The following is a 22,276-nucleotide window of genomic DNA, read 5'->3' on the forward strand; positions in this document are numbered from 1 at the left end:
TCTGCTAAGGCTGGCCTAATATGCTAATTTGCTAATATGTTAATCCAACAACTGATTAAAAGAAAAAGGATTTTATCCATAGAATCCCAACAGTTAAATTGCACAGCACACTGAAAAGAACACCAAGCAGCGAAAACAATGGTGTATAACGTGACTGACCGAAAAAAGCATTTGAGATAGCTCAATAATTAAAATGGTCAACCTAAAAGGCTAAGATTTCAAAGTTGCTTGGTTGCAAATCTTCAGTTGGTGAATTGCATTAGGATTGTCAAAGCTTCAAACTCTGTCAACATTCAAATAAAATATAAAAAATACGAATACAATAATTTGAACCTTTTCTTATCCTACATTTTAGTCACTTATAAGGTTGAGTTCATGTCTAGATCATTAGGGAGGGAAAGGCTGAGACATAAGAGGATTGTTGCGGTTCACATTCGATGTCCTACCTGCCTATCCAGTTAATAACCTCATATTTATCTTCCTCTTTCACATTCAGTTTCACAATTGACTCTTGCAACTGCTAGAGGCCTCCTACTACTATTATCTTCTTATAGATTAAATTGTCAAAATTCCAAGGCCCTCAGCAAGACCAATTGTTTATTCAATTAAGAAGAAGAAGCAAAGTGAGTGGGTCCATCCATAAAAGCAGTTGCAGCACGATCTCTATATGACGTTTCCTCCTCTTCTTGTCACCACTATAATCATGTCTCAACAAAAGTAGCACTCGCCTTTTCCCTTTTCCCTATTACTTTTTTTTTTCTTTTTTATCAATAACAACTTTGACAGTTTTTTCCCCTTATTATAAGTTGCTCCTTTATGTCATTATATCCCCGCAATATGTATGATTCTATTTCTGTCATGTTAATACCTATTTATCAGCTAGCTGCATCAATGTACATGGCTGGAGATGTGAAAACAATAAGGTATATTTGTTTGGTTCTCCATTAGCTAAACAATTCTTTTAATATGAAAACATTTTGAAGAGGGTTTGGTCTAAGAAGCTTATTCAAGGTTGACATCTAATGATTTTTGTGTATTTGTAAATAAAAAATTATAAATTACTGACTAAATGTTATCTGTTGCTGCAAGAAAGAAGCACGTTCCTTCATTTTTTTCAGTTTTGAAAATTGTTGACTAAATGTTATATATTTGATGACAGTGTAAACACAAATAAATGAATGACCGGAATTAAAACGGCAAGCTATGAAAAGAACAAATGTAAATTGCAACATGAATTGGCCAAATAAATAAAGATGGGAATCTAAAGCACAAATTTAACAACCATTAAAAGGGAAGAAAACACACCAGAAACCATTTTCAATACAAACTCCTAGCAACCAACGTCTTTGTTGGTTGGTTAAAAAGCAAATGAAAAAAAAAAAGAAGTTGGTCTTACAGTCCAACAAAGCAAGAAAGAGACAACCATTAATCTTGCAGACCATAAATACATACACATACCAGTAGCATAAAGCAATCAAGCCTTAACGTGAACAAAGCAGCAACCCAGCAACCCAACCGAAAAGAAGGCTAGAAAAGCTCAACAAATCTGCTGAAAATAAAGGAGCCACACAGATTAATTACGGATGCATCAGAAAACAAACTAAACAAAGATAGTAAGAAAGGCAATGGAAAGATGAAAAAAAAACACTAAATTGATGGTGCAACAACCAGCAGAAGAGGCAATGTAGAAAAATAAAAAGATAGTCCAACAACTAGTGGGCAAAGAAATACATAGACTAGAATCAGACAAACCAAAAGAAAAGGTATTTGGCTGTAAACTAAAAAAGAACAGGACATTTTCAATTTCTGGTCACACAAAAAACAGAGGACAATTGCTACATAATAAATCACATGTAAAGAGTGGAAAATCTTATCTCTAACCAACATGATAGTAGTTCCCCAGACAAACCAGAGAGCCCTCCTAATATTATAAAGAGACCAATGTGACAGCAAATAGCATATCAATGATATCACTGCCTCATTTAATGCGCACTGGCCCACTCATTTAATTAACAATGAAGAAACCAAAAGAAAACGATGATGCCATTGCCTCATTTAATGCGTATTGGCCCACTCATTTAATTAACAATGCAGAAAACAAAAGAAAAAAAGGGCATGGGTGTACAAACCAAAAGAAAAGATATGAGGGCAGAAGCAACTGTTATAATCCACAATTGCATGAGTCTGGATGAACAATAATATCGCAACATGTTTTAGTTTCTTTGTTAATGAAAACCTTAATCCTTAATACATGTAGAACAAGAAAGTCTTTGAATTGTTAAGACCTCAACTTCATTGGATTCAATCTAAAACATGTAGAATAAGAAAAGGATACAAATGATTTTTCCTTCGTGATCTCCTAATACAAGATCTAGATTTGTCATTTGCAAATACTTCTACATTCCACTTAAGCACACCTTGAGGAGGAGGAATTCATGATGATTCACAACACACTCTTACTTTATTGGTCTATATAAGAATATCATTTATTGATCTTACTAAATCTATCATAGTATAACAAAAACTCTCCTCATAATATTTTGTCTATGTTTCAATTCTATGAAAAAATAAATAATATTTATTATTCTATTTTATTTTCATCTCATTGAAGATCAAATTATTATGAATATCCTGAATGGAGCAAACTATTCCAAAGAAAAACAAAGATCAAAATTTTCTTAGTATAGTTCCCAAGATCATTCTATACTAGTATAAGTAAAAATCAATCATATAGAAACTTTAAGAAAATTCATTGCTGCTATAACCAAGCCAAATATAGTTGAGTTAATATTTTTTTATCTGAAGAAGATTTGGGTATGAAAAAAAATAAGCCATCCAATTATCCAACCAAAAATAAACTCTAATGAATACCTTTGTGCCAAACATATATTCTTCTTGCCACTACAACCCTTTAGAGCAGATCCATAGCCCTGTACAGCTGAGAATTACATAAAAAGTTAGCCTTGCTCTTGTCCTATGAACTTTCAACTTTGTGCAATCGAACAACTATAAGCATCTTCTATGAAGAAGCAACCTCCATCGAAATTTAAAGACATTTCTAAGCAAGCAAGTACACTACAATCATATATAATTGATTTCATTCCTCATTAGACAACCAAACCTAAATAACACCTAAAAGTAAAAATAAAATAAAATGATTCATCAAAGGAAAGTCATCCCTAAAAAAATAACATGCCATCTCTCCACAACCCAAGCCATAATACCAACAAAATTAACATTAACTAAATATTATACATAGCACCCAAATAGTTCTTAAATAAATGCGATAGCACCAAAAAAATCTTATACCATAATAAATAGTTACCTTAATTACCATTATAAGCATCAATTAACCAGTGAAATAGATGCCCGCAATAATATAGAGAATTAGTGTTGAGAACTTTTTTAATTAACATAATTTAAATAAATTATTATTATTATTATTATTATTATTATTATTTGTGAAAGAAGTTTTTAGCATCTTTGAAATATATGTTATGATTTTTTTTTAATTTATAATATTCTCACATGTAGATTTAACTAGTTTTTTTTACTCATGTTACTCCATAGGTCAGATAATTTCTTTCCAATCTTAAAAAAAATTAAAGATGTTAGGAAGTCAAAAACTTGATGCATACTGGATAAAAATCAATCTTTCAAAATACTAAAATATCGATATATTGGATGAATTATTATTTAAAAAAAAATTAAGATAACAACACATTAAATTGATCTGGGTTAACCATGGTTAATATGCAAAACTCGCAATTCAAGACATAAGCACATGATAACCTTATGGAATTTAAATCAAGTCAAATCATGAAGGTCAATTGTGATGAACCAAATATTAAAGGTAAAAGAAATATAAATCTAAAAAAAAGGATCAATAAAAGTGACTCAAGTAAACCTAGATTGGTTGTTGGTACTACAAAGCGGACCGAGAGAGTTTTAACCAATCATAAAAAAATAAATTAAAGGTACATAAGTGTTTCTAAAGGAGCAAAGAAAAAAATTTAAGACTCAGGTGATTGAGTTTCATAAGCTCATTTAATTTAATAATATGAAACACCAAACAAACCAGAACAAATCTTCTAAACCGAAGTTAGTCCCTCAAATTCAAAGCCCTTGAAATCTTAAACTCATATTTAATAAAGAAGCTCAACTCCCAACAAATTTTATGTAAAAAAATAAAATCAGAAAAAAAATTCTAGACTTTGGTCATTGAGTCAACTGGTTTGATAAGCTCTGTTATTTTAATATTATGAAAAAAAAGACCACCCTAATTTAATAATATAAAAAATCAAGTAAACTCGGGTGAATCTTCTAAACCTGGGTTAATCTCTAAATTCGCAACAAGTAAAATCCTATACTTAAGTTCAATAAAGAAGTTAGATTCCTAACAAATTTAATGTTGAAGGATTAAATCAGAAATAAAATATATTCAAAGAATTTATCAAAGAAAAAAACAACAATCAAAATAATAATGACTGTAGAAAAAATGATGAAGGATGAAATTAAAAAAAAATCCAATTTGAGAAATCACGTAAAAATATAACAATCAAAATAATAGGGATCAAATTTAAGAGATAAAAAAAATCGAAGGGGATGAAATTAAAAAAAATCTCAATTTGAAATAATTAATTGAAATAAAAAAAGTGCAGTAAAATAAAAGGGGTTAAATCTCAAGAAAATATAAATTGAATGATTGTTGTGATTTTTTTCAGGGGCAGCGTGCTAATCGAGGTGGAGAGAAACGAATCATAAAACACCTCGGAAGGTCATTTTTAGTACTACTACATGCATCACTTGAATATAGCGAGGTGACTTACACGTTAGCGTATGCGATGCACGCTCCAATTATTTTTTTATTTTGTATATTAATAAAAAAATATCAATTTACCATTAATACCACTTGATAATTACTAAAAACGTCAAGATAAAAGTACTAATAGACCCCTGAAAAGAAGGCTATTTTAAAAAAAAATCAAAGGAAAAATAGTTATAATATTGTGTTTTAAAAAATAAAAACTCTAATGAGCCCAAGTTAAATAGTTTTAGAAGATAAACTATTTAAAATACAGATTTATAGTAACCTTCAAAAAATAAATAAAAGAAAAAATCATAACAAACCAAAAAGTATATATAATCAAAATGCTTGACATGCTCAAATATTTTATAATGATATGATGCATGTTAAAAAGAATTTAAGCTTTTAAAATGTCAATTTTATCTTGCATAGTTTAAATATTTTTATTTCTTAATTTGCCTTATCACAAGTTTTATTTATTTGTTAATATTATTGTCTATTATTTTATAGATTATATCATGTTTTTAACTCAATAATTGGTTTTTCTAACCAATATTGCTTTTGCAAGTACTAATTCGGTAGTGAGAAAGTTAAAAAGTTTAATGGATTATAATTTAAATATTGACAACAGAAAATATTGATTTATATGCCCACCTTGAACTTAGTTAAGTTCTTGTAGAAACAAAATGCTAAAGTTGTCAAATAATAAATCCAATTTTATTATTATAGTAGCTTTGGACATATGGAATCATACTAATTTCATGTGTAATAACTACATTTTGAATAGAGTAAACAATATGATGTATATAGTTCTGTCAAGAGTGCGAAAATATTTTGGAAAGCTTTGGCCAAAATGTTCAAGTTTGAAGTTGTCATTATGAAAAGGTTCATAGTCTGTAAATTTTTAAATCTCAAAATCGTCTTTGAGAGTAATAAATTTATATTCCTTAAGAATGGTGTTATAGCTATTTGATTGGTTTTGTTCATGTATAAAACATTAGTCATATATACATTATTATTCACATATACAAAAAGTTAATATGGTGAATAAATACAATTTAAAAAGTTATATTTAAGGAGATTAAGTTTAAAACGAAATCATTTATGACTTTTATAATCTTTTATGAGAACTTAGAGAAAATATTATTTACACAATATTATTTTCATGTACATTACAGTTCGTAAAATAAAATGGTGTTAATTGAACACATTACAATGACCAAAATAAAGCTCAATAAAGTAACTTCAAAAAAGGAATGATTGTTGAAGCCAATAACAATGAGGTTGATTACCTTGCTGATAAAGTTTCATAAATAAACATGTTTGTTGTTTTCAAAGTCAACCTGATTAAAAGTTCTGAGTAGTAATGGGTTGATATTGGTACAATAAGATATGTATATATTGAGAAAAAAGGATGTTCCATTCATAAAAAAATAGATAAAGAAAACTTATACATGAGAGACTTATCAACCTCCAAGGTACTAAGTGTTGAAAATATCATACTAAATATGACCTCTAAAAAGCTTCTCACCCTCAGCAATATACTACATACTGCTAATATTAGGAAGAATTTAATGTCATGCTCATTGTTGAGCAAAACTTGTTTTAAGAATGTTTTTAAGAGTAAAAAAAGCATCTTTGTGATGACCTCATTAAAATGAATGTAAAGACCATTATAATCAATGATGAAACTAATAATAAGATTGTCTCTTCTTTTTATTTGCTTGAGTTTTATGATGTGTGGCATGATAGGTTAGGTCATGTAAATTATAATTCTATGAAAATGTTAATAAGACCATGAATTATTACTAAGAATGATTTTTTAGAAAAATTATAAGTGTGAGATTTATATAGAATCAAAATTTATAAATTCTTCTTTTCAAACAATTGAAATAAGTAGTGAACCTATAAAGTTAATTCACTAAGATATTGGTGATTTAAAGTTTGTGCAAACAAGAGGTGGAAAAAAGTATTATATTATTTTCATAGATGATTACACGAGGTATTGTTATACCTATTTGCTTATGAGCAAATATGAAGTTTTTAAAATGTTTAAACATTACAAGAACGAAGTAGAAAATCAACTTAACAAAAAGATGAAAGTAATAAGAAGTGATAGAGATGGAGAATACAAAGCACTATTTGGTGAGTTCTGCTCCCAAAATGATGTTATTCACCAAACTACTATTCCTTATTCACCATAACAAAATAGTGTTGTAGAATGAAAAAACAAACATTAAAATAAATAATGAATACCATGTTAATAAGTTTTAAAGCACCTCAGAACTTGTGGGGGGAGAAAATGTTAACTTTTAATTATATACTTAACAATGTACCCTATAAAAAGTTAGGAAGAAAACCTTATGAATTATGAAAAGGTAAAAAATCTTCCTACAAATATCTCAAAATATGAGGGTGTCTTATAAAGGTAGCAATACCTGATCTTAAAAAGGTTGAGATATGAATTAAAATTATGGATTATGTATTTATCGAATATGCATATAATAATAATACATATCGATTTCTTATACACAAAGAAAATATTAAGGATATTCATTCTAATACTATTATAGAATCAAGAAATGCTATATTTTTTAAAGATGTGTTTCCATGTAATGAAATATGATAGAATTATTCACTTAAGAGAACGATTAAGGCTAGTTCAAATGATCATTATTAATCAGAAGATGATGATGTTAAACTTAGGAGTAAAAAAGAAAAAAATAACTAAAATATTTGGTCATGATTTTTTAATATACTTGTTAAAAAAAGAACCTTGAACCTACTCTAAGAAAATATCTTGTCTAGAAGTTTTCTATTAGAAGGAGGCAGTTAATAGTGAAATTAAATCTATTATGAATAATCATACATGAGAACCAGTGGATCTTCCTCCTATAAGTAAACCATTAAGTCATAAATAGATCTTCAAAAGAAAGATGAAAGCTGATAGCACCATTGATAAATATAAAACTAAAATTATTTTTAAAGGTTTTATATAACAAGAAGGTGTAGGGTATTTTGACATATATTCACTTGTGTCAAGAATAACTTCCATACGATCATCAATAGTCATTGTAGCTATTAATGAGTTTTAAATACATTAAATGGATAGAGAAACAACTTTCTTAAACGATGGCATTGATTATAAGGTTTACATGGAACAACTTGAAAGGTTTGTTATCAATAGATGAGAAAAGAAAGTTTGTAAGCTTGTAAAATCATTAAATGGTTTGAAACAAGCATCTAAATAATGGCATGAAAGATTTGACAATGTTATGTTGTCAAATAAGTTCAAAATCAATGAAGTTGACGAATGAGTTTATGTGAAAAACACAACTAAAAGTTATGTCATTGTATATCTATTTGTGGATTATATGCTAATTTTAAGTAGCAATGATCATATAATCAAGTCTGTTAAGAAAATGTTAACTAAAAAGTTTGACATAAAAGACTTGAGTGTTGCGGATGTCATACTATGAATACAAATTTCTAGGATATTTGATGGATTAGTATTGTTTGAATCTTATTATGTTTAGAAAATGCTTGACAAATTTTCTAAAAGTGACAATAGCACTGTCAAAACACCAATTGATATAAGTATATAATTATCCAAAAATATAGGTAAGAGAATAAACCAATTAGAATATTCATAAATAATTTGAAGATTAATAGACGTTATAAACTATTCAAGGTCTAATATTGCTTTCTCGATTAGTAAACATAGTAAATCTATAAGTTATCCAAGTATGGATCATTTGAAGGCAATAAAAAAAGGTACTTAAATATTTAAGGCACATCGTGGACTATGGGCTGCACTATACTAGTTACCTAGCGGTACTATAAGAGTATAATGGCGTTAATTAGATATCTAATACTAAGAATTTGAAATCCACAGATGGATGAGTATTCACATTTAATGGAGTAGTTCTGTCATGGAAATCCTCCAAAAAAATATATATCATTGGATTAATGATAAAATCAGAATTTATTACTCTTGATAAAACTGTAGAGGAAGCCGAATGGATTAAAAATTTCTTAAGGGATATTCCATATTGGTCCAAACTAGTGCCAACTATTATGTCCATTATGATAATCAGTCAATAAGTGGAAGGGCACAAAGTAGTATGTATAATGGTAAGTTTAGACATATACATCGTAGACATAATATATTTAAACACTTGCTCTCAAATGAAATTATTTTCATTGACTATGTAAAGTCGAAGGAAAATATTATAGATTCACTAACCAAATGTTTATCGAGAGAGTTTGTATATAATTATTCATCGAGAGGAATAAATTTAAAGCCTTTAAAAGATGAAAAAATGTAATGGTGGTAACTATATCTATAGTTAATTGAAGATCCCAAGACCTAGATTCAAATAAAAAACTAAGTCATATAACATTCTCGGTAGCACTAGAAAATTATTATTTCTTACTTATTTCTATGACGAAAAAAGTGTTAATTGCAACGTGATAAATGCTAAGCTAAACTCTTAATGATTTTCATATCTTGGTACACTAAGTAGTGTATTACATAATACTTTAAATGAAAAATCATATACAAGAGTGAGAAATATGGTTGTTTCTTTGAGAATTTTAATAAAGGTTGTAATTTGTAAAACACTCATGAATCCAATAGTTGTTCAGGGACAAAATAAACACAACAGTGAGAACTAAAGGAAATCTCTAGGTATAAAACTATATAAGTACTATTATCTTGGTTTACATGAAAGATTGAATAATTTAACATATCATGTTCACTGTATAGCTGAGTAAATTCGATAGTATCTCACTAAGAAAAATTTAAGACCAAAAGCTACATATCATATTGTAGTAATCTACATGATCAATATCTCTCAACAAACCTTCAAGTTGTTTTCAAATTGGTGAAATAATTTTCATTCATATAAGGGATTATTGGAAATTTATTTAATTAACATGATTTAAATAAATTATGAGTGAATGAGAAATTGATATTAAAGAACTCATGGTTTTACTAGATTTAATTGTTAATTTATGGTGTTTAATTAAAGGTTGATATTGATGGGGATTAATTCTTCAACCTTTTAGATTCTAAAGTTCACTACAAAAACAGAGAGGTGAATGAAAAGTTTCCAACTTGAATTTTTCATATTTGTTTCACACATTTTCTCACATTATTTTTAGTGTTTTCATTCTCTTTTATGCTTTGGTTTTTTCTTCCAAATCTATAGCTAGATTCATACTTTGTTCAGAGAAATTTAAGTTCTTTTATTTTAGTTTAAAAACCTTATTTCGAAATGCATCTAAACTAAGATGATGGTGTTGGAATCTTGAGATGTATATTTCAAACATCTTAATAGTATAAATGAGGAGTAATAAAATTTTAAGGACAAAAGATTCATTATTAACAACAATAAAAGTATTATTATTTTAAAATGCTTCAACAAGTAAGTATCATTTTTTTGTTTTAATTTAAGTGTTGTTGTTTCCATTATTAGTATGCATATTAGAACTTTGATCTTCTATATATATATATATATATATATATATATATATATATATATATATATATATATATATTACAAGTTTAAATATATGTTTAATATGCATGATAGTATTATTTTTATTATATTTATGTTGAAAGCATGTTTGTCTAGATATTTTTTTTTTGTATATTTATAGATTTAAAATTGTATGTACTTTAGCCTTACCTTGAACAATTTTTTTATGTTCTGTATGCTCTTGTTATGATAAATTAGACATCCTTGTCTCCTAGTCTAATATAATACAACATATTTTAACAACAATTAATCTTTATATTAAAAAGCTAAGTGTTTTATTGTGAACAATATATATATATATATATATATATATATATATATATATATATATATATATGAATGTTCTCTAATTTGTTATGTAGATCACATTAATTTGAACACAAAATGGACTTTTTTTATAATTTTCTTTTTCTTGGAAGACAAAGAGCATATAAAAAAGAGATGACATTACCTCATAAAAGTGTTGTTTGTATGCCAAATTTGGATACATGGATTTTTATTGGCTTTTCCGATGAAATCATGAGTAAACATAGTCAACCAGAAATTCAATCCAACATGATTTTCTAATAATTTCTTTTTATTTTTTACTAGGCTTGAAAGAGAAAGAGATCATGTTAAAAGCTTAATAAAAGAAAAGAAGAAAATTAAATAGATAGATACATAATAAACACACCACCTCTTAAGTGGAGCTTCATACTCGACATGAAAGCCTACCACATAAAATCTCTAGGTAACGAATTAAATCCAATTTAAGGAATTTTCAAACACTAATTCAAGGTATTGTAATCAATATTCCTCTATCCTTCCATCATCATAAGGCTAAGATAAATCAAAATATCCAAAAATAATAAAAATAAGTTGGTGGAATACCAAGGGACTAATAGTAATCATGGACTACTTCATGTTAATCACTTGTACTTAACAACTTATTTTAATTATTATATAATAAAACTATTAATCCACCTTAAAGTCATCAACTAAATTACACTTACTAAAAAAAAAACGGTTGGATAGCTAATATCCATTGGTGGTAACAAAATAATAGCAAGGTTCATTTACAATCACCAATATTGTTTTTATTTAAATATTTTTATAGAAATAGATAGAGAGACAAGCACACGGATAAATAATATAATTAAGCTTATATTAAAAAAATAAAACTTTGAAAAAGGATGAGGAGGTTAAGTAATGGAGTAAAATGCTAAACACATTTGGTGATGTAATGTCAAACTACTTAAAACACATACATAGCGAAAACTATAAATTTAAAACTTTTTCAAGAGTTCTAAGGATATCCCGCTAGATAGATCAAAGATTGTTTAAGGTTTATACGAATATTACCTGAAGATTAGAGGTTCTTTTTGGCTTTGAATAATTGCTTCAAGGTTGGGTTTTTACAAACCACAAGTTGTCCAAGTGTTCGACCTCTAATGGTAATCCACATGAACCACCAATGAGAAACCTTTTAAAACCTTTTAGGAGGGAGGGATTGTTATGCCTTTGAGTACTAACTTTTTTATTTTTGTGTTTTTGAAGTGTTTTGTAACCTACATAGTTTATGTACTATTTTATGTTGTATAAAAAAATAAAATACATAAAATTCTATTTATAGAAAAACCTGTAAAACCTATAAATAGAAAAAAAATCAAATTTCCCCTAAGTAATCTCACATATATTATTTCAGGATAATTTTAGAAATTTATTTAATCAAGTCTCTACTTGATTTTTCTAAGTTTAGAATTGTAATTCCTTGTATAAATTATATTCTAGTTCTCAATTTTTAAAACTAATTTTAACAATCACAATTTAATTTATGACCAATAGTTCTTATGTGTGTGACTCATTATGTTTTCTAATAAGTTGACCTAAATATAAATTACAATACTAGATAAAATAGTATTAAACAAATTAAACAAATCAATTTATTATCAATTCAACAATTGATTGATTTATATATGAAGATCAAGTATAATATCTGGCAACATGTCATGATCCCTCAAATATTATAAGAGTCATAAGTGGTTTGATTTAACCTTTCAGTGACTAATTTTTCAGTATAATTATTATTTCTTCACAACAATGTTCTGATTTAGACATTATAGTATGAACTCTGTTTACTTTGTCAAATCATGAGTGTTCTCAATACCATAATCATTGATTCTTTGAATAAGATTTGAAAATCGTTTCAAATCTCATTCCACTTTGCATAAAGATATACAATGAATATTATTTGAGAACGGATGTAACATTTTATCTAATTCACCTAGGATGATGAATCTTCTCGTGATTACTCAAATACCTTTATGTAGTTTATGTTACACCCAATATTTACACGTTTATTACCATTGATTAGGAAAACATGCAACAAGATCAAAACATAACGTTTCCTATATAAGATAACTTAGTTATCTAAAATCTAAGGATCACTTACACAACTATCACATGAGTCTTTGTATCGACACAAGTGATTTCTTCATATAAAATTCTCATGCGAGTCAATTTAGTTTATATGTCATCTGACAAACACCTATATATATTAGTTCTAAGTTTTTCTTATACATCATCTTATGAGAACAATTGTTTCATTTCATAAAGAAAAAAACATAATATGTACTAGTCTTAGTGACTCTAATTAATATCTAAGTCTTAATAGAGCATTGACAATAAACATTTAGAAACAATATTTTAATGCAATAGGCTCACAATTATAACAACTTTATCTTTACTCTATATTTATTAATTACATATCAAATTTATTAATTAAATATTTAATAAATAGTAAAGATAAATAAAACTTTTATTAAAATTAAATATATTTACATAAACAAAGTTAATGCTATATGTAACCAATTGATCGGATAGAAAACATATATACTAACATTAATTATTTTTAAAGAAATAGAAGAAAAATTGTTGGAAGAAACATATATGTTTGTAATTCCCAAAAATTAGTTAAAAGTTGTTTAACAAGAAAAACAAGATAGCTCTCTGTCAATGTTAGAATTACATGTAATCTTAAACAACCATGTACAGCCCACAAAAGGTAAGATAACCGACAAAATGTCACCAAACAGATATGACTGAATCATTCAGAGGCACACAGATTTCTTAACTAACTAATACCTTAAACCTGTTTTTTTGTTAAAACAAACAAAAGCAACAGCTTGATTTAACTATCTACATGCATGCATATACGATCTGTCTTCTTTAACATTTGCGTATATAAATTAAGACCTAGCTAGGAACCCTAAATGTTAACCACCATTTTTCTTGCTAATTGCCTTGATCCATCTCAGGGCCATCATTAATTATAGCTAGTTTTTCCGCCATGACAACTCCTTCCATATGTAATAACATGATCTTTCTGGTTCTTCTTTTATCAATATTCCTCGTTCCGTCGTCGTCGTCGTCGTCGTCCTCATCTAAGAAGCCCTCATTCAAAAAACGATTGGAGGATTGGTTTTTTCCAAGAGTTACAGTCAGTATCACAAATGATGCTAGCCATGACATCCCATACATGTGTAACAGCCCAAAACTTGACCAGGGATTGCACGCATTAAGACCTAAGGAAAGCATAGCATTCGAAGTCGTTGATATTATGTTCCCACTAGTATGGTGTTATGCCCAGCTTAATGATAGATATCATGGAGTCTTCTGGGCATTTGCTACGAAGTTAGGATGCGCCGATATCTGCAGTTGGAGCCTAAAAGATGAGGGCGCATTTTATCTCAGGGAAGATGGGAAGCTGGAGGAACATCGTTTATTCGATAATGCAAATTAATTAGTTCTAGCTAATTTATTTCTTGTCATTAGTTAGTCTTTCTAACAAATTGTTTCCATTTTCTTAATTACATGTATTTGAGAATGAAATAGAAAGTGGATCATTTTTATTTTGTATTATATCAATTATTAATTCCACTTTATAATTGAATTATAAAAATAAAAGTACGTATATGAATTGAATTAATCATCCCATTATATATATAATTTTCTTAGAAAAACAAAGAAATCACATGTGAAGAGAAATGGAAATGCAGTAGCTCATTCACTGGGGCAAAATAGCTAATCCTTGTATCCCTCAAAGAATATATATTTTTTATTTTCTTTTTGTTTTTTTAATAGGTTTGATTTTTCTTTAAATGATACAAGTTGTTTTAGTCAATAAAAAAAAATTCAATTCAAGAACTTGACTTTGAGTTGGTTTTGTACCGGTGAGTTACTGGATAGGGTGGAGTTCTATAGATATATTTACATGTTTATAATTTCTATAATATCATTATTAGCCCTCGGTTAACTTCAATTCACTTACATCATTTAATATATATATATATATATATATATATATATATATATATATGTTTTAGTTTATTTAACTTAAAATAAATTAAAATTTTAAAAAATAATTAAAAAATATAAGCTATTGTTTTACTTTTAATTTTACTATAAATTTATTACAAAACTGAGTAATTAAAATGTCAATCAAATTCAACACCAATATTCTCGACTCTTAAATAGAAAGTGGAGTAATAGTTTAGTACCAAACCACTGTAGAATTTTGCATTTCTATTTTTAATTTTTTTTTTATCTTTCCACTTTCACACGATCACTACCGGGTAGATTGTGTGCCTAGACTTGATAATGATGATTTTCCTGGAAAAAAATCCAATTGATTTAGAAATAAAATTTAATTATGTGTTAGATAAATAGTTAATTACTTAATTCTTGTAATTTTATTTGTTTTTTTTTTTAAGTAAAAGTGGCTAGTAGCTTTATATAAAGAGAAAGTGTAATGATATTTTCAAGAGATATGCTATAAAAATATGTATGATAAAAATATTAAGAATGAAGAGATTTTGAATGTTGAATTTGAAGAATTTATGGGTATTTATAATCCATGAATCTTGTCTTTTTATAGAAAATAAAACCTGAAGTGTAATTTTATCCTTATAATTTTTTGAATTGTATTCCACTCAAAATAGCATATATTGTATTAATATAAAATATCAAGAAACTCATGTTGAGTCCTAAAATATTATCGAGGAATCCGCACGGGGTTGTGAAAAAATTTCAAAGGAAGTATTGGGCTCAAACGAGTTGTCTGAGTCTGATAAGAGTGAAAAATAAGTTCAAATATGCTGGAGTGCTGACCTAACACCCAATATCCTAGTTAGGCGTGTCACACCCATTATATGCTCAGGCATCAACTTGAGCTTGTTTTTCTTGATTAGGCAGCATGCCCAGCATGGGTTTAGACAACTACAAAATCCCGCATGTTTATGATAGAGATTTTTAGCATTTTAGGAATTGTTTTAAACTCGTTAAATTTAAATTTATCAAAAAAAATGTGATAGAGTTATTGTCGTATGTTAGGATCTATTTGTTTTTGTGTTTTAAAAGCACTTTTGAAAAAAAATTAAAATTTTTTATTTATCTCTTTACTTTAAACTAATTTTTTTGGGTATTTTTAGATCATTTTAATATACTAACATCAAAAAAAAAAAAAATTAATACATTTCTAAATAAAAACACAACCATTATAACTCTTCAAAACACCCCTTGAAAAAGTGTTGCAGCTTGATTGTGTTCCTTGCATTTATTGAATTTTTTGTTTTTTTGTATGTATTCAAAATCCAACTACGTGGGCTTAATTTGAACACATAATTTTACTTACTTTTTTTTTTATTTTTTAAAATTCTAGTTTACATCCTAAACTACTATCTAAAAAAAAGAGAGAGAATGGAGATATTGACTTCAAATTAAAAGGGCGATATAATTGCGACTTGTGTAAGCTATAACCTCATTAGATTGGAAAGTAATGGCATTTAATTTGATCAAATCTCACAGATCACAGCAGATTCTGATTAAACGTGTAGCCTTCAAGTTTCGGGTACAATCTCTCATCGGAGTGGCCTCATTTTCTTTTAAGAAATCGTAGAATTCTTGTTTTCTTTACTGTTATACCATCTAATATTAGAAAAGCGCTCGGATTAGATCAAATAATTAATGTTTGGAATTAGTTATATATTTTTTTGTTAATTAAAATTTTTTATTTAGTTTAGAATTATTTAATAATTTTTCATGTTTTATCTAAAATTTCTTGTATTATTTACGACCTGTTTGAGATTATGGTGGTGGTTCAAAGTGTTTTTCACTTAAAAATATATCAAAATGAAGTTTTTTTATTTTTCAAAAATTATTTTTAACATCAGCATATTAAAACGATCTGAAAACATAAAAAAAATTATTTTAAACAAAAAAATAAAATTCAAAAATTTTAGGAGCACCCTTAAATTATTTAGGAGAGCTATAAGTTGTTTGTAACTCTTAAAATTAAGTTTAGAAAGTGTTTTAGTGATAAAAGTTATTTTTCTAAATGTTTTTTAATTAAAAATATATTAAAATAATATTTTTTTATTTTTTAAAAATTATTTTTTTGATATTAACACATTAAAATAATATAAAATATTAATTTAAAATAAAAAATAAAATTTTTAAAAACAATAACAAACATTCTCCTGGGCTTTGAATGCTCTTAACGGTACTGCTATAAATTTCAAAAGGAGTTTAATTACTAAAAAATCATTAAAAGCAAATAAATATACCCACACCGTACGTGGTTTCTGGTACGTACGAGTATATATATATATATATATATATATATATATATATATATAGACCCACTAGCTCTAAAAAGTGAAAAAAAACCCTGGAATTGGCGCGCAATCAAGCCAGGACACCTATGACAGTGGTTAGTTCCTATTTCTCTATTCAAGCTCATGAAAACCACTAGAGAGAAGAGAGTGTTGTTTTTTGGTACATAGAAAGACGGAGCCCAATGAATCCCAAAAACACCATTGATTTCTCAACACAGTAATCAGAACTTTTGCAACACCTGTTCCCTCTCCGCCCTCCATTCGTCAACCTTTTCTTGGCCGCTCCGTTGCCGCCGCCACCACCACCACCCACACCCCCTCTTCAGCCAGTTTTTATTCTTTTCCACCCTCCATACTCCACTACTCTCTCTTTTCTCAATGTTAACCCTAACTAGCTAGCTACCAACCAAAGTATCCTAACTCTAGTTAGCTATACATCCTCAACAAGAGTACAAGACCATTGTATTGATAGACAGTGTAACACTAAAAGATCCCTAAAAACTGGCCATGAATCCACATTGCACATTTGTCTCCATAACCACCTCAATGTAAAGACTAAACCTAACTCTACCTTGTTCTGCAGCCAATCTCACCTGCCAACCCCATGCCACTTGTAATTATTGTTGCAATGTGTTGGAGATTAAAAATACTAAAGATGGGTGATGGGAGCAAAAGATCTGAGAGGAAGCATGAATGAAAGAAACACAAATGGCATAAAAACCTGGCAGTGAAATCATTACAAGAACCCTTTTTGCTAAAAATAGAAACAGAACCAGCTTTACTGTTTTCTTTATGATCCCTTTGACCACCCACAGCATACAAGAAAGTCAAGAAAACCCCCCATTTCGTGATTGCCGAGCGTCGATCACCGGTAGTCTCGATCTGCCAAGCCACACAGAGAGAGACAGTCAGTCTCTCTCACTGAAATCCAGTTAAAGCGCGCGCGCACTCACTAATCAGTAGCTACTAGCACTCTTTGCTTTTTAATCAAGAAAAGTAGAAACCAAAAGAAGAATACCCTTAGTAGCTAATGATGATGCACCAAGATGTGGTTCATGAGAAAACCGAGGCCTGTTCTTGGATGGCAGATGGAGAAGGTGTCACTGTGGAGGGGGACAATAAGCAGAGTCCCAATATTGAAGGGGGTTCAGATCTTGTTATACGCGGGTCGACCCGTGACCACCTTGTTGGTTCTATGGTGGGTTTTGAGATTAAAAGGAAGAAAAGGATGCCCAGACAGAGGAGATCATCTTCTACTATCAATCACCTTCTCTCTTTTGCTGCTAATGCTTCCTGCTCTGCCACCACTCACTTGCACGTGCCTGCCTTCTCTCTTCCTCTTCAAGACCCTTCTTCCCTCCCCGCACGTGTGAGAAACTTTTCCTTTTCATAAATAGCTTTAATTATTATGTCATTATATCATTAATTGTCTTGGATTTCCTTACTAGCTACTTCTGCTTATTTGGACAACTTGATGTTGTCTTGCTCAAGGTAATCTGAGAGGTAAGATTTTACTAGTGGTAAGTTTCTCTTCGTTTAGTAATTTAATTAAATTTTAAATATTGTTTTTGGACTCATTTTGTTTGACTGTGATCTAGCTAGAACAATTAGGTAAGATTTACTTTGTTGAAAGGGAAAGATCAATTGTTCAATAAGAGTATTTATGTATCCCAATTAATTGTTTCTCAAAGACATGAGTTCATGCAGAGCATTGAAAAACTTTGACTGGTATGTAACCAATTAACTTCGAAGAGCTGCTTTATGTATCTACTTCAGAGACAGAGCAAATGCCATGATTTGGGGGATTTTGCATCGGACAGCTTTGACTGAACTCTCAGAACTGATCTGTTTCACTTATTCCAGAACACATAGAATTTAATGATTATGTTCTTCATTAGCTCAATTCAATGCAGCATGTATAGTAACTTTCACGGTCTTATGCGGTAGAATACCTTGCAAGTTAACTGTTTGTCTGCGGTTTGTTATGGGAGAAATTCAATCGAAATTTGGAAATTGAAATCTGTTTCTACCAGCTTCCAATTTTAATTTGCAATTTTTTCTTTTGTGATTTGCAAGACACATGTATTTCCTTTATTGTTCTTGCTTTAGTTTGAGCTCGTCACATATTGGACAAATCGTTGTTGCTATATGCTTGATATTGATTAGAAAATTTGACCACATTGTATCACTTATAAATTGCCTCTTAATTCATGATTTGATAAGTTTTTCGAGATTATTAGTTGATCTACGACTCCAAATGATCTTATGCCATAGGTCATTGATCCAAGGAGACTTAGATTCCTTTTCCAAAAGGAACTTCAGAACAGTGATGTAAGCTCTCTGAGGAGAATGATACTCCCAAAGGTCTAATTAATACTGTATTTTGTATTTCTCTTTTGTTGAGATTCATATATTTTGGACAATGTTGTATCCTTGTCAATGCATCTTCATGGTGCAACAATTTAATCTCAAACTTCTTTTCCTAATTGAACTTTACATGTATTTTGATGGCTCAATATTTCAGAAAGCAGCTGAGGCACACCTCCCTTTTCTGGAGTCCAAGGAAGGGATATTTATCAGCATGGATGACTTGGACGGTCTACATGTTTGGAGCTTCAAGTACAGGTGCAAGCTCCCTCCCCTTTCCTTTTGATGGCAGAAATTACATATCAATAATGAATGGTGTACATCAAGGGAGACGGAATAATATTTTTGTTAGGATTAACCTTTAGACGGCACATTTAATTACTTCGAAAAGTTTTCGAATTTAAATCTGCAAGACTGCCAAAAGTCATCAATTCCGATGGAAGGTGGAATTGGTTGCTTGCAGCTTCAAATAGGAACTTCATCAAGATACAGCTGCTGATCTCGTACATTTTTCTTTACTTTCGTAAGCAGGTACTGGCCTAATAACAATAGCCGAATGTATGTACTCGAAAACACCGGTAAAACCTCGATTTCCTTGTAAAGTTCTCCATCCAATTTTTTCTTCCATAAACAATATATGTATACAAATCACCGAACTTGTATCGATTTTTTGCAGGGGACTTTGTTAACACTCATGGATTACAGCTTGGAGACTTTATTATGGTATACCAAGACAGTCAAAGTCAGAATTATGTATGCTGCTATTCTAAACCTGTAGATTGATGGTGAGGTTTCCCATTAGAAAGTATCTTACCAATTCTTAAATGCTAATAGCTACATGTTCTTGATGTTTTCTCAGGTCATCCAAGCTAAAAAGGCCTCGGATCAAAATGTATATACTGATATAGCTAGAAATGCAGTCAATGACACTGTTCTTCATGATTATGAAGTTAACAAATTCAGCTCCTTTTATGTGAATTATCCTGTGGTTGACAATACAGGCTTGTCTTTTATCTACGATACCACTACCTTCTCAAATTACTCACCCCTTGATTTTTTGGGTGGATCAATGACTAATTTCTCAAGGATCGGGCATCTGGAGAGCTTCGGTTCTGTTGAGAACTTGTCTCTGGATGACTTCTATTAGGTTTCTTATAAAGATAGCAGTGCATTTTGTTAAACAACAGAGCTTTACCTGAAATGAAGAGTGACTTAATCTTGTACAAATCAGTGTGCTTTTGCCTGTATATGTACATAAAATTAGGCAGTCTAGAAGATGACAGGTCCAATGTTTGCTTCTGTTGGATTGACGTGCTTTCTCTCTGGAATTATCAATATATGATAAGTTATTGCTGAAGAACAACAAGAATAAGTTAAATTTGTAGCCTTGTAGATGTTTTATTGTTCATTACCAATTTAAACATGACTAGATGGATGTCTCGTGATCAGGTGATGCTAGTGTTTTTTAAAATAAAAATAAAAAATCTAAGACTCTTGAAAAAACAATACAACTATATCCAATAATGAAGTCAAATATTGAAATTAAATAAATATTAAAAAATAAAACTAAAAAAAAATTAGCTTTAAAAAAAATTAAATTTATGTTAAATTTTTAAACTTGCAACCCATGAAATTCTAAATCTTGGCTAAATTAAGAAGCTCATTTTTCATGTTTATATTTAATCAATTAATTTAATTTAATTTAATTCAAGAAAAAAATCATTTCAAAAAAGCTAAATTTAACAAAAAAAAAAAAAAAGACCCGAGATAACCCATGTTATTTTTAAAAATTAGTAAAAAATCTTATAAAAAGAAAATATAAAAAATTAAAGGAACTCAATCTCTAATTAAATACATGTTAAATGATAAAACTAAAAAAACATAAGTTTTTTTTTTAAAAAAATAAGTAAACCCGGACGAATCTCTTAAATCTTAAGTTAATTTCTCAAATCTGTAACCCGTGAAATCCTTAACTTGAAGTCAATCAGAAAACTCAATTCTCAATCAATTTAATGTTGAATGATAAAATAAAAAAAAATATCAATTTTTAAAAATTGTCAAAGTAAAAAAATAGCAATAAAAAAAATTAAGACCAAATCTAATAGGGAAAAACTAAAGGAGGATGAAATTGTAAAAAAAAAAATTCAACTCAAATAAAATAAATATAAATCAAAAGAATATGGACTAAATTTGATAAATAAAAAAATTGAATGAAGATGAAATTGAAAAAAAATTAAATTTTATAAATTATTTTTAAAATAAATAGTAATCAAAAGAACATAAATCAAATATTAAGGGGAAACAAATTAAAAGACTGCTTTGAAACTTTGAAAGGTCCTACATGAAAATCGATAAAGAGAGAAAAAGATAGGGAAACAAAAGAAAAAAGGTTGTGGGTGTAAAACTAGAGGTTTGTTGGCCACACATGCTGTCCAGGAATGGAGGGGCCATCAAAATAATTTGAACTCCTCCTTGAAAGATATTATTTGGTCGTCGTAAGACTCCCCTTGCGTCATCTATAAACGATAAGAGTAACAACCTATTTGTTGACATATACACGGCACGCATTAGTTATTTTTTTAATTAATATTTTATATTTATAAAATTACTAAATTTCCCCTCAATCAACTTTATTATAACAAAAAATAAATGAAAAATACAAAAATGCCCTTGATAGCAAGTTTAGTAATTTTTGTTTTTAGCTATAATTAAATCATATTATTGTACTGAAAAGGCGCGAAGACTGGAAAGTTTTTGGATGATAATTTAAATTATTTTGTTTTTAAGAGTTATTAAGTCCGTTTACTATGAAAAAAAATATAAAAAGACCTATTTGCCTCCAATTACTATGATAATGAATAATGAATCCAATATCTTTTTACCTCTAATGATCAGTTCAATGTTTT

The 22,276-nt window shown here is 28.8% G+C and overlaps 1 protein-coding gene across 2 annotated transcripts; it reads left to right on the forward strand.

The window, feature by feature from the left end:
• Nucleotides 1–17,147: 17,147 nt before the first annotated feature.
• On the forward strand, nucleotides 17,148–20,735 carry LOC133703306 (B3 domain-containing transcription factor FUS3-like). 2 transcript variants are annotated; one of them, XM_062127784.1, is made up of 6 exons: nucleotides 17,148–18,372; nucleotides 19,278–19,334; nucleotides 19,528–19,628; nucleotides 19,902–19,948; nucleotides 20,047–20,123; nucleotides 20,230–20,735. In XM_062127784.1, exons 1-6 carry the CDS (start codon nucleotides 18,034–18,036, stop codon nucleotides 20,515–20,517), a joined length of 909 nt encoding a protein of 302 aa, XP_061983768.1. In that variant the 5' UTR covers nucleotides 17,148–18,033; the 3' UTR covers nucleotides 20,518–20,735. The 2 variants fall into 2 exon arrangements, with proteins under 2 accessions (XP_061983768.1, XP_061983760.1); XM_062127776.1 differs by having other exon boundaries at nucleotides 19,278–19,367; nucleotides 20,230–20,734.
• Nucleotides 20,736–22,276: the final 1,541 nt, after the last annotated feature.

Source organism: Populus nigra, chromosome 1, assembly GCF_951802175.1.
Source record: "Populus nigra chromosome 1, ddPopNigr1.1, whole genome shotgun sequence".
In the NCBI taxonomy this organism is placed as follows: Eukaryota; Viridiplantae; Streptophyta; class Magnoliopsida; order Malpighiales; family Salicaceae; genus Populus; species Populus nigra.

Bases quoted from the DNA above. Each gene is read 5' to 3' on its own strand.
- LOC133703306 (XM_062127776.1), top strand. From the start codon at position 18,034: ATGATGATGCACCAAGATGTGGTTCATGAGAAAACCGAGGCCTGTTCT. The intron at 19,629-19,901 runs GTGCAAGCTCCC...TTTCGTAAGCAG, and splicing joins GTTTGGAGCTTCAAGTACAG to GTACTGGCCTAATAACAATA. The intron at 19,949-20,046 runs GTAAAACCTCGA...GATTTTTTGCAG, and splicing joins GTATGTACTCGAAAACACCG to GGGACTTTGTTAACACTCAT.